At 41.1% G+C, this 12,867-nt stretch overlaps 2 protein-coding genes across 2 annotated transcripts in view; one reads left to right on the top strand and one right to left on the bottom strand.

Moving 5' to 3' along the window:
• The window catches only part of Shroom2 (shroom family member 2), a 1,329,704-nt gene that overhangs the window by 409,179 nt on the left and 907,658 nt on the right, over positions 1 to 12,867 (top strand). The window lies entirely within an intron of this gene.
• The window catches only part of Kdm5c (lysine demethylase 5C), a 38,591-nt gene that overhangs the window by 14,112 nt on the left and 11,612 nt on the right, over positions 1 to 12,867 (bottom strand). Inside the window, 6 exon segments of the mRNA XM_051142107.1 lie at positions 5,459 to 5,621; positions 5,718 to 5,899; positions 9,439 to 9,597; positions 9,714 to 9,833; positions 11,365 to 11,523; positions 12,644 to 12,825. Coding sequence (XP_050998064.1) covers positions 5,459 to 5,621; positions 5,718 to 5,899; positions 9,439 to 9,597; positions 9,714 to 9,833; positions 11,365 to 11,523; positions 12,644 to 12,825 — 965 coding nt within the window.

Here is a 12,867-nt window from a genome sequence, read left to right as displayed (position 1 = left end):
AATGTACTTTTTGCAGTCTTCAGTGTGACAAAACTGACACCTTTTTCTCCCCTTTACAGATCTTAGCACCCTCAGCATATAATTGTTTTCTTTCCTTAAGTTTCAATTTTTCACAAAAGAAAGAAAGAAATACAGATTCTCCTTGTCTTATGTGACCTCCCTAGATCACTATTCTTGCAATAGGACATTATTATGTAACACAAAGGTTGTTTGAAAACAAGGACTACCATACCTTGGCAGCCAATCTAATAACCAAGCCAGATTCAGTGACTAACAATATGGGTGGCATCTAGAGCATGGCACATTGGACAAACAAATGAAGAACTAATGCCTTTACATCTTAATGCCCTTAAGACAGCCTTGGCTGTCCTGGACTCACTTTGTAGACCAGGCTGGCCTCGAACTCACAGAGATCCACTTGCCTCTGCCTGTGTTGAGTGCTGGGATTAAAGGCGGGCACCACGACGCCCAGATCTAAAGCAACTGTTCTTTCCTGAAATTTCTTACTAAATATTTTGGGCTGCAATTGACCATAGATAACTACAACCATAGAAAGTAAAATAGTATGATAAGTATTTGAAGGTGTTAACGGGGATTGTTTTCCTTTTACATTTTATGCCTCCCTGCCAAGCTTACTTCCAAGTTGTTTTCTTACTATTTGGTTCTGTTTTTTTCTAGGTTTTGTTGTTATTGCTTCATTTTGATTACCTGATAATCTGTGGCTGCCTACTTATTTTCAAGAGACAAAAAAAAAAAAAAAAGCTGAACAAGAAGTCCATAGGTGACATTTATCAACTTGTGAGCTTCAATGCAGGATGATCTGGCTAAACCATCTATTTTGGGAAATTCTAGAGTTGATTTTTGTTTTTCTTTCTTTCTCCTCTTCCTCCTCCTCTTCTTCTTCCTCCACCAGTCAAATCCCCAAATTCCCCTTACCCTCTAAAATGTACTCCTACTTCCTGTCTACAGGAAATGACCCAGCTGTCAGCAAGCTAACAGCCAAGTGAGGAAAATGGCCAGGATCCAGTATGTATACAAAGATGAATTCGACTATTTTTACTCAAATCTACCTTTAATTGCACCTACAAGATCATAACCCTCTGTTCTAATTTCTTCAGAAATAAATCTTTGAGAGTGAGGCAATGTCATATTATTTGACACAAATGATGGGAATCTCAGTTTCTTATATATGCATGAAACCATCCACCATTACCCCCAGAATGCCAGGTTCTGTTGAGTACAACTCTTTTTTTTTTAAAGATTTATTTATTATGTATACAGCGCCCTGCCCGAGTGTAACCCTGCATGCCAGAAGAGGGCCTGCATTACATTATAGATGGTTGTGAGGCACCATGTGGTTGCTGGGAATTGAACTCAGGACCTCTGGAAGAGCAGTTGGTGCTCTTAACCGCTGAGCCATCTCTTCAGCCCTACTCTTAAGTAATTATTATAAAGTATTAAAGTGGGTTGGTTCTTATGTGTTCTCAACAATGGCTTAAGATTCAATTGATCGGGGCTGGAGAGATGTCTCAGTGGTTAAGAACACTTGTTGCTCTAGCAGAAGACATAACTTGGGTTCCCAGTACCCATATCAGGCAGCACAACCTCCTGTAACTCCAGGTCCAGAGAATTAAACATCTTCTACTTGCCTCCAAAGGCAGCCCCTCCCCCCACCACTACATGCACATATACACACAGTCACATATACATATAAATAAAAGTAAAATAAATCTAATTTCAAAAAAAAAAAAAAAAAAAGACTGAACTGTACTGTCTGCTTTTTAGTGTCAAGACTTTTATGGCTGGGGCTGGAAAGATGGCTCAGTGGTTAAGAGCACTTGTTGCTCTCATAGAGGACTTAGGTTTAATTATTAGCACTTACATGGTGCCTCACAACCATCTGTAACTAGTCAGATCTGGGAATTTGATGCCTTCTGGCTTCCTTGGCCATCAGGCATACACATGCAGGGAAAACACTCATATACAAACCTAAAAGAAAATTTTAACATCATTTTTTTTTTCTTGCCTTTTGAGACAGGGTTTCTCTATGTGTATCCCTGGCTGTCCTGGACTCACTTTGTAGACCAGGCTGGCCTCAAACTCACGGGATCCACCTGCTTCTGCCTCTCAAGTGCTGGCATTAAAGATGTGCACCACCATGCCCAGCCTAAGATCAATTTAAAAAATTAGCATTGTCTCTTATTTTTTTCATCTCTGTGATTCATCTTTTTAAAAATCCTGTTTTTTTCATTTTACTGGGTTTCAATAAGGAAAAGTAGCCATTTACATGTTCACTTTGTTTCTTTTTTTTTAAGAGTTATTTATTTATTATTCTGTATACAGTGCTCTGCCTATGTGTACACCTGCACATCGGAAGAGGGCACCAGATCACATTATAGATGGCTGTGAGCGCCCATGTGGTTGCTGGGAATTGAACTCAGGACCTCCAGAAGAGCAGTCACTGCTCTTAACCTCTGAGCCATCTCTCCAGTGCTCAACTTATTTCTTTAACCAAGAATTTTCAAAAAAAAATTTAACATTTTATTTATATATTTTGTATACAGTGTTTTGTCTGCATGTACACCTGCACACAAGAAGAGGGCATCAGATCACATTATAGATGGTTGTGAGCCACCATGTGGTTGCTGGGAATTAAACTCAGGACCTATGGAAGGACAGCCAGTGCTCTTAACCTCTGAGCCATCTCTCCAGCCCCTCACAAAATTCACTGCTAGCTAACATGCAATGAAAGGATAAGTGTCAGGTTAAGGATCGAATTCTCCAAGAAAAGTACATTTTCTTTCTTTCATTTATTATTCATTTACTTGGTGCTAGTAATTAAAGCCATGGTCTCTGAACTATATATCCAGCTCACTAGCCTGCTAATACATATCAAAAAAATAGTTTGTTTTAGCACAGTATTTCCTCTGCTAGGATTCCAGAATAATTTAAGGCATATCGACAGCTAATATAAACTTCCCATTAATGCTGTATCATCATCACATTTTCTTCTTCTTTTTTGGGGGGGGAAGGCGGAGTTTGAGGCAGGGTCTCTCTGTGTAGCCCTGGCTGTCCCTGAACTCACAGTGATCCACCTGCCTCTGCCTCCCAAGTGCTAGGATTAAAGGCGTGCGGCAGAACATTGTATACATAATAAATAAATCTTAAAAAAAAATTAAACATATACTTTTACAAACCTGGTCCAGATACCCCAGTCCTAAATGGCCAAGTATGCTAGTCTATGGTATCTCCCAACTTTTTATTTTTTTTAAGATTTATTTATTAATTTTGTGTATCTGCATGTACACCTGCAGGCCAGAAGAGGGCATCACATCACATTATAGATGGCTGTGAGCCACCATGTGGTTGCTGGGAATTGAACTCAGGACCTCTTGAAGAGCAGGCGGTGCTCTTAACCTCTGAGCCATCTCTCCAGCCCGCAGGCAGTGCTCTTAACCTCTGAGCCATCTCTCCAGCCCCCCTCTCAGCTTATTTTAATTGTTTACTCTTCTCTGTCTTCCACTTGTGGGTATATACTCAGGCAGGAACTGCTTTATTGACCTTCAGGGTGGTGACCACTGGCCTTGCACACAGAAAGTACTTTAGCAATATCTATTGAACAATCTATTCCCAGTCTTTACAATTTCATAAATGCAACAGCCAAGTTCCAGAGAAGCATCAAGTAGAAGACCCAGGAAAATGATGTTTCTAATTTCCTTTTAAACTCATTTACCAGTGTTACTTCACTATTTCATATGCGGTAGTTAAAAAAAAAAAAAAAAAAAAAAAGCACCCCTATGCAGATGTGGTGGCATACGCCTACAATCCCAGCATCTGGAAGGTTGAGGTAGGAGAATCACAAGTTTGAGGCAAGCTTGAGCTACATAACAAGTTTAAGGCTAGCCTGGGCTATCTCAACAACAAAACAAACAACAAGAAGCAGCCATTCTATTCTGCAACTATTAAAAATGAGAAATGTGGTTCTTCCACACATGGGCCCTGGGGACCAAAGTCGAGTCTCTAAGACCCACTGAGCCAACTCACTGGCCCAAAAAGGAGAAATGTGAAGAAACAACAACAAAAATCTTTAAACCCAAAGAGTAAAGTGAATATTAGACCATAAAAAGAATGAAGTCCAGGTACATGCTGTGACATGAATGAACCTTGAAAACACACTGAGAAAAGCCCCCTATAAAAGACCAGCCAGAAAGCCGGGCATGGTGGTGCACACCTTTAGTCCCAGCACTAAGGAGGAAGAGGCAGGCGGTTCTCTGTAGGTTTGAGGCCAGCCTGGTCTACAAAGTGAGTCCAGGACAGCCAAGGCTACACAGAGAGACCCTGTCTCAAAAAATCCAAGAGACCAGCCAGTATCCTACTTGCATGAACAATGAAGGAAGGCAAATCTAGAACCAGAAATTCAATGGTTGCCTAGTCTTATAGGCTAGAATGGAGAGTAGCTGTGAATGAGTATAAGGGGTTTTTCTGCAGTAGCAAAAATGCTTTAAAATTGGATTGCAGTGACAACAGCAAACCTCTAGAAGGACATCTAGATTATATAATTCAAATGGGTGAATTTTACAGAGTGTAAATCTTACTGCAATAATACTGTTTTTAAAAAAGACAATGGAGCTGGGCACAGTGGCACATGCCTGTAATCCCAGCACTTGGAGAGGGAGAAGGAGGTAGATTTCTGAGATTGAGGCCAACCTGGTCTACAATGAGTTCCAGGACTGCCAGAACTATGTAGAAAGACCCTGCCTCCAAAAAACCAAAAACATTAAACAAACAAACAAGCAAATGAATGACTAAGGTACTGTACGTACACTCAGATGAGTGTCCTAATATTCAATACCCTCTTTCATAACATGACCTCCAACCTGTAGGCAATATCTAAACATCTAGAGTAAGAATCCCACTCCCCATTCTTTTTGTTGTTCCAGAAAGATGGCTCAGTGGATAAGAGCACTTGCTGCTCTTGCAGAGGATCTGAGTTTGGTTCTCAACATTCACACAGTGGCTCATAGCTACCTTTACCTCCTGTTCTAGGGGATTTATCATCCTCCTCTAGCCTCCATAGGCACTGCAGGTATATGGTGCACATACAGACACACAGACATACACACATAAAAATATATAAAATGAAAATGAAAAGCAAGAAGACTTTCAAGCCCTGTCTTCATTTCCTTTTTTTTTTTAAACTAGCTAGAACCTAGCTATGATAACAAGGCATCCCTAAGGTACTGCCCTCAAACACATGGCCCAGAGAACTCACTATCACATTGTGTATCTAATCAACCAGAATGGCCATGGGTCTTAGAACACTCATACCTACAGCACAATCACGGCAGAACAGGAATAAGAAAAAGCAGGGATAATCACAGGTGAAGATCACAATTACCACCACAGAAGTCATCAGTACATCATTCGTATACCCTGCTTATGGTTCCTGGGCACTCACCGGCACACCATGGGACATGAGGGTGTTAGGATTCATGAGGGTGACAAGTTGGTGAAGGAGATCAGGCTGGCTATCAAAAAGCTCAGGTGTCAGCTTCTTCATCACTTCTTCCAAGTGTTCTGCTGCAAGTGATGGGACCCCGTACCAGGTTTTTGGCTCACCCCTGCTCAAGTTAAAAAGGGATACAGAATGGTCGTATGCATAGTTATATAAAGAGTCCATCCAGACTGCTCCCCTAGCTTACCATAGCCTGACTCACCAGTGGAGGTAGTTAATAGAGTAACTCCAGTGATCCTCAATATGCCAGCAAAAGGCTGAGAAGACCATGCCCACATACAGCCAGGGTACCTTCATGCCAGATATATCTGCGTTGATGTGGCACAGTACAGACTGCTCCAATACAGGCATCACATTCAGGTTCCAACCACTTGTAGCATACTCCTGTCAGGCCAAGTGTTTGTACAGAAGGATGAGGATTATGCCAAGGAACCAAGTGTCGTCCCCCCACACCCTCCCCCAGGTACTAAGGATTAAACTTCCAGCTTCACAAATGTTAGGCAAGTGTTCTACCACTGTATCCTATGTCCTTTCTACTTTTAGTTTGAGACAGGGTCTCATTAAGCTGCTCTGGCAGGCCTTGAGCTTGTGATCCTCGTGCCTCAACCTCCTAAGTAGCTAGGATGATAGGCCTAAACTACCAATCCCAGCATTTTTTTATTTATGTGTACGCATGTGTATGTATAGTGTAATGTGAGTGTATGCTTGAGTGGGAGCACATGTGTGAACATCTACATGGAGGTCAGAGGTCAACATTACTCTCCATGTTATTTTTTGAGACAGAACCTACCACTGATCTCACAGTTCTGCCACTGGCTAAACTGGCTCTGCAGATCCTTGTCTCTGCCTGCCTTCCCTCAGCTCTAAAATTACAGAGGCAAGCTACCACACCTGGCTTTTATGTGGTTTCTAGGGATCCAAACTTGGGTCCTCATGCTTGCACAGCAGTCACTTTACCAATTAAGCCATCTTCTCAGCCCCAGTTTTTTGGTTTAAGACAGGATCTCACTCTATAGCCCAGACCAACATCAAAGCCACAGTAATGCTGCCTGAACCTCGTAAAGGCTGAGATTACAGATGTTGAGTGATCAACATTCAACAAGAACTTAGTTATCTGCTTTCCCACAGGGAGTTTTAATTTGGGCTTCATACCTAACAACGTCTGAGTTCTCTCTGCCTCGTTCCCTCACAAGTGCACACCCACAAAATTTCAAGTCAATTCACTTTAATTTTGTGAAGATTGTGGATATGTATCTACCATAAGGACTGCTCTATCAACTGGTTTTCAACAGAAGTCCCAGGAACATGATGTGGTACATGCCTGTTAATGCTAGCAATTAGGAGGTTATAACAGGAAGTTCACATATTTGAGGATAGCTTGGGCTACATTGAAATACTCTTTGTCAAAAAATAAAGTGAAACTGGGCATGGCACTACATGCCTTTAATTCTAGCATTCAGGAAGAAGAGGCAGACAAACCTTTCTGAATTCAAGCTCAGTCTGGTCTACATAGTGAATTCTAGGTCAGCCAGGGCTACAAAGTAAAGCCTTGTCTCAACAAATAAATAAAACAAAAGAACATATACTGGGGAAAGGGTAATATTTCTAATAAATAATGCTACATAAATTGATAGCTTATATGCAAAAGAAAAAACTAGACCCAATATCTCATTAACAAAATCAAACTCTAAACATATTAAAATGTAAATATAAGACTAAAACTATATAGCCAGGCAGTGAGTGGTCTATAGAGTGAGTTCCAGGACAGTCAGGTCTAGAAGACCTAACTATGATTCTGTGAAATAAAACATGGAAAATACTATAGGACATTGAAATGGTCAAAATTTTCTTACACAAAACTTCAAAAACAGAAGAAATAACAACAAAAAAGATAAATGTCACTGTAACAAATTAAAAGGCTTCTGCACAGAAAAGGGAACAAAAAGGCAAGTAGGGTATATATACTTGCAGTCCCAGCACTCAGAAAGCTAAGAAGAAAGAAAGACTGTGCACAAGTTTAACAGGAGCCTATGCTGAGTACCAGGCCAGAGCTACATATCAAGACCCTATTTCAAAGGGAAAAAAAAAATCCAAAAATGAAAAAGCTAAACAAACAAACAAAAAAAACCACAAACCAACAATAACATAAAAAAGACACAACAACAAAGAGACAAGATACACAGTATTTGCAAACTATTTGCCTAACATGAACAACTAGAGTTAAAACTCAGAAAAATTCAACAAAAAAAGCAGATGAGATTTTAAAATACAGCAGATAGATATAAAGTTATCAACAATTGAAAGATTTAATAATTGTTAAAGAGATGATATAAAAGCAACAAACAAGGGCTAGAAAGATGGCTCAGAGGTTAAGAGCACTGGCTGTTCTTCTAGAGGTCCTGAGTTCAATTCCCAGCAGTCACATGGTGGCTCACAACCATCTATACTGGGATCTGATGCCCTCTTCTGGCCTGCAGGCGTACACGCAGATAGAGCACTCATATACATTAAATAAATAAATCTTAAAACAAAAAAACGAACAACGACAACAACAACAAAAAAAAGAAAGTAAAAAGCTGGTTCCTAGAAACAGGGGAGGGAAAGGTACATAAAAAGATTAGTGAATATTAACTTAAAGTTAGGACATTCTAGTATGTCCTTGTATAGTGGGATGACTAGTGACAATAATTATGTACTACATATTTTAAAAAGCTTTATGAAAGGATTTTGAATGTTTTAATGATAAGGAAATTAAAATGTTTCAGAAGATATGCAGTGATTCATGCAATGTATACATGTTTTAAAAACATCACATAAATACATATAATTTATGTCTTGAGATTAATTTTTATTTTTAACTAAGTGTATATATGTGTATCACCTAAGAACCCATGGAGGCCAGAAAAGAACATTGGATTTCCTGGAGCTAGAGTTACAGCCAGTTGTGAATTTGGCTCTTCTAAAAACACAGCAAGTGCTCTTAACCACCAAAGCATGTCTCCAGGCCCAGTATGTAGAATTTTAATATTTTTAGGTATCAATTTCTCAAAAGTTCAAATTAAAACCTAACAAGCCAAAGAAAAATCAAAAGACAGACAAAAAAAAAAAAAAAAAAAAAAAAAACCCTGAACCCAAATGCAATTTCCATTCAGTCAAGCCTGGACTCTCAATTCTACCTATGCTCACTTCTCCCGTGATTCTTACAACAAGTTTGCAGGCCAGGCGGTGGTGGTTCAGGCCTTTAAGTCTAGCACTTGGGAGGCAGAGGCAGGAGAATCTCTAAATTTGAGGCCAGACTGGTTTACACAGCGAGTCCAGGACAGACAAGGCAACAAAAAGATACCTGTCTCAAACCTCCCCACCTCACACAAGAGCAAGTTCGGTATACTCCCTCTCACACTACAAATAAGAAATGGGGCTCAAAGGTTAGTTAATAACCTTGGGAGGCTTGCTCTTTTTCTGAAGGGAAACAGAGAAGTGTATCTAGGCAAGAGGGGAAGTGGGGAAGCTAGGAGTGGAGGGAGGGAAAACTGCAGTTGGGATATTAAAGTATGAAAGAATAATTTTTTAAAAAAGGCATCTCATGCATCCACATTCTAGATACTACCTACGCTGTGGTCTGTTTTATGTTTTGGGTTTTTTTGTTTTGTTCTCCTTTTTTTGGCTTTTTCAAGACAGGGTCTCTCTGTGTAGCTTTGGTTGTCCTGGACTCACTTTGTAGACCAGGCTGGCCTTGAACTCACAGCGACCCGCCTTGCTTGGCCTAGGCTGTGTTTTTTACATATAGTACTCATCTAAATCTTAAAGTAACTACCCAAGGCGAGCATAATTATCCCTGCCTTACAGGGATATTGTGTCTTTCAGACACTAACTGACTTCCCCGAGCTCATACAGCTGACATATAACCGTAATAACTCACTCACCTCCTCCTCTGGGGTTAGGTGCCGCTTACTGTCACTGACAGGGAAACCACTGCCAAATTCTTTGGAATGGATGTCAGCCCCATACTCAACAGTTACATCCTCCTCAATGCTATTCACCAGGCGCCAGAACTCCTTCTCTACAAGTTCTGTGGGTACCATCTGGGGAGACAAGGCTAGTAGATTACATCTTATCCTGTTCACATTAATTCAGGAGAGGTACTGTACCAGTGCCTATGCAACTAGCCCCAGCACTACCCCAGCTCTCCATCACCTACGTGCACAGGCATGTTGAAGTAGTCAGCTTTAAAGGAGTCAGCCATCTCCCCAAAGCTTTGCAGAGTATATTCCCGGGTAGCTTGCTCAAAGCCAAAGGCTTCAGGGGGCCGCTTACACTCCTGAAACCCAAAAGAGAACAAGTCATAAAAATTGAGGCAAAGAGCATCATCTCAAGTGGAACTGAAACATGGGATAGCCTTTAGTCGGCCTTCAAGGATCCTAGAGCAAGCCTTGCTTTACAGCTCTACCTTTTGCTTCTCATCAATCACCTTGTACAGTATGCTAGTCCTTTTTTATCCCTTTGTGTGTGTGCAGGAGCACACCCAGTCTTGCCTAGAATAAGGTAAGACCATCAATGTATGCCCCCCTGAAACCCAGAGAAAATGCAAAAGATGAGCAGGGAGAATATGGATGAAGGCAGGTACTTGGCCCTCACTGCTGCTTTTGTGGCTCCTTACTACACTACACCTCCCTGCCCCAGGCACATTCTCTCCTGAATACCTCTGTTCCTGAAAAACCCTATTTCCCTACCTGGAACATCAACCAAATCTTAATACCCTAATAGGAGGAAAGCAAGTAATCATTATACCCACTCGATAAAAATTTCATTATCTTTATTTAATATAGAAAAAAGTATAAAGTTAAAGTCTTTATAAAATATATTTGATTTTTAAAGTGTATTAAAGATAATTTCATATATGATGAAAAAAAGAAAATACTTAGGAATCAAAAGGACATTTAAAACTTTTTTATTCCTAGCCAGGATTGATGGTGCAGGCCTATAATTTCAGTTACTTGGGAGGCTGAGAAAGGACTACAAATTTAAGGCCTGCCTGGGCCACAAAGTGAGTTCAAAACAAAAATAAAAAATGAAACCCAGCCTGGAGAAATAGTTCAGTCATAGAGAGCACGTCTTTAGCATGCTCAAAGCCCCAGTTTCTATAAATAGATAGATGGTCCATCTATAGACAGTTCATCCTGTCATTCAAAGCTCATTCATGACATCTTCCCTCATCACTACTCTTACTTTTCCTTGAGCTGAGCATGCTGGCTCATACCCTTAATCTAGGCTCTAGGAGGCTGAGGAAGGACTGATAGAAATTTGAGGCCAGCCTGCGAGATAGAGACCCTATCTTAACTAAACAACCGACCAACCAACCAATGAAACAAACTCATCTTTCCTATCTGGTCAACTACTACAGCTCAGAGTTTCTTTGTTGTTGTTGTTTTTCGAGACAGAATTTCTCTGTCTAGCCTTGGCTTGTCCTGGACTCGCTTTATAGATCAGGCTGGCCTCAAACTCAAGTGATCCATCTGCCTCTGTCTCCCTAGTGCTGGGATTAAAGGCGTGCACCACCACACCGGCCAACTCAGAGTTTCTAATATCAATTTATCATCTGCTTACATGTCACTACACATGTCATCACCATACACAGTCCACCTTATTTTAATACTCCATAAATAGTCTGGGAGCCCCCAGAGGACAGGGGCATAAATTACAACTTCTCTTCCTTTTTCTCCCAAAGTCTGGCCTCACTTTTGAGGTCCCAAAGCAGAGTAATACTATGGCTGAGGTAGAAGGCTCCCCTTAGACTATACAACAAAGGAAGGCAAGATAACCCATGTAGACTGGGACTGGGGAGGCCTTACCGCCATGACACATTTTGGACACCTCCAGACACCTTTTGGGATTTCAGGCAATGGAGGCAACAGGCAAAAGATATGGTAATTGTCATCACAGCCATCACACAGCAAGAGTTTGTCATCTTCATCTCCTCGGGAACACATTCTGCACACGTATGACTCAATCTGCCAGACAGAAGCAAAGGGTTATGAATATAGGCCCTGCCAAGTGTTCAAATACCAGGCCCCTCCAGACAATATTCTATTCCAGAGAGTTCTTCATTGGAAGCCAGAGGTGTTTGCTGGCTGGGATGTTCATGGCCCTATACACACTATCATTCAAGGCTTGGCGTTTACTTGCAGGCATGTACCTCCCTCAAACAGAGATAAGTCTTTTTTTTTTTTTCTTTTTTCTTTTTGAGACAGGGTTTCTCTGTGTAGCCTTAGCTATCCTGGACTTGATTTGTAGACCAGGCTGGCCTCAAACTCACAGTGATCCACTTGCCTCTGCCTCCCAAGTGCTGGGATTAAAGGTGTGCATCGCCATGCCTGGCTGAGAGAAATCTTATAGTCTCCAATCTTCTCATTTTTAATCATTTGATAAACACTTGTATTCTATGGCAGAGATGAGGAAACTCTGGTATCTGCCTTCAAAGGGCACACATTACTCTAGTGTGTTCATAAAAATTGAAAACTGCCATAGCAACCTATAAGAAATACTGTGGGAACCTAGAGAAGGAAGCAGCACTCGTATTACTTAGAGATGAGGATGGACTGTGGGGAGGAAGTACTTCATTTGAAAGGGGACACTTAACTAACTGAAACTTGAAAGCAAGCTGGTACTTGGTGATTGGAACAAGGCAGAAGAAACGGTATGTGCAAGGGATGTGCGATTATAAAAGAAATAAAGGTGCATCTCTTAAAGAAAAAAATGAATATACCTACAAATACTTCAGAACAGATAGCAGAGAAGTGAGGTAGGTGGTGCTGGACAATGAGGTTAGAAGTCAGGGGACTGGAGCATGCATGATAATGAAGATTTTAGCCTTTATCCTGAAGCACTGGACAATAGGAGTCTTCTCTGGATACTTCTAGCAATTTATGTCGACAGTAGCTGTTTACTCTTTCTTGTTTCTTTGTTCCAAAATAGCTGGCCTTGTTTTCCCCAATTAAGTAAGCTACCTGCAGGCAGGGCCCTCTAGACCCACTTTTCTACTTAATGCAACCTGGTCCAGTGCCATGCTGGAGAAATGCTCACTGAAGGGATGAGAAGCAGAGCTCTAGGAAGTCAGGGCTGGGTCCTTACAAACTGGGCATTGCTGTGGTTCCTTCGCAGCCTCATGGTCATCTTGGTGCAGGGCTCCGGGCTGTGACTCAGTTCCTCCTTGCCTTCTAGAAAGGTCTTGGGTGAGGCTGATTCCATCTTCACATCCCCACCTAACTCCTCCTTTACCACTACAGTGGGGGGACACTCAGGCCCTTCTTTATCTGTAGGAGAGAAAAGCAGTTCTAAGTTTAAATCTGTAACAT

The sequence above is a fragment of the Acomys russatus genome, chromosome X, assembly GCF_903995435.1.
Source record: "Acomys russatus chromosome X, mAcoRus1.1, whole genome shotgun sequence".
In the NCBI taxonomy this organism is placed as follows: domain Eukaryota; kingdom Metazoa; phylum Chordata; class Mammalia; order Rodentia; family Muridae; genus Acomys; species Acomys russatus.
The sequence above is the reverse complement of the archived record's forward strand: the minus strand, read 5'-3'. Positions and strand labels throughout refer to the sequence as shown.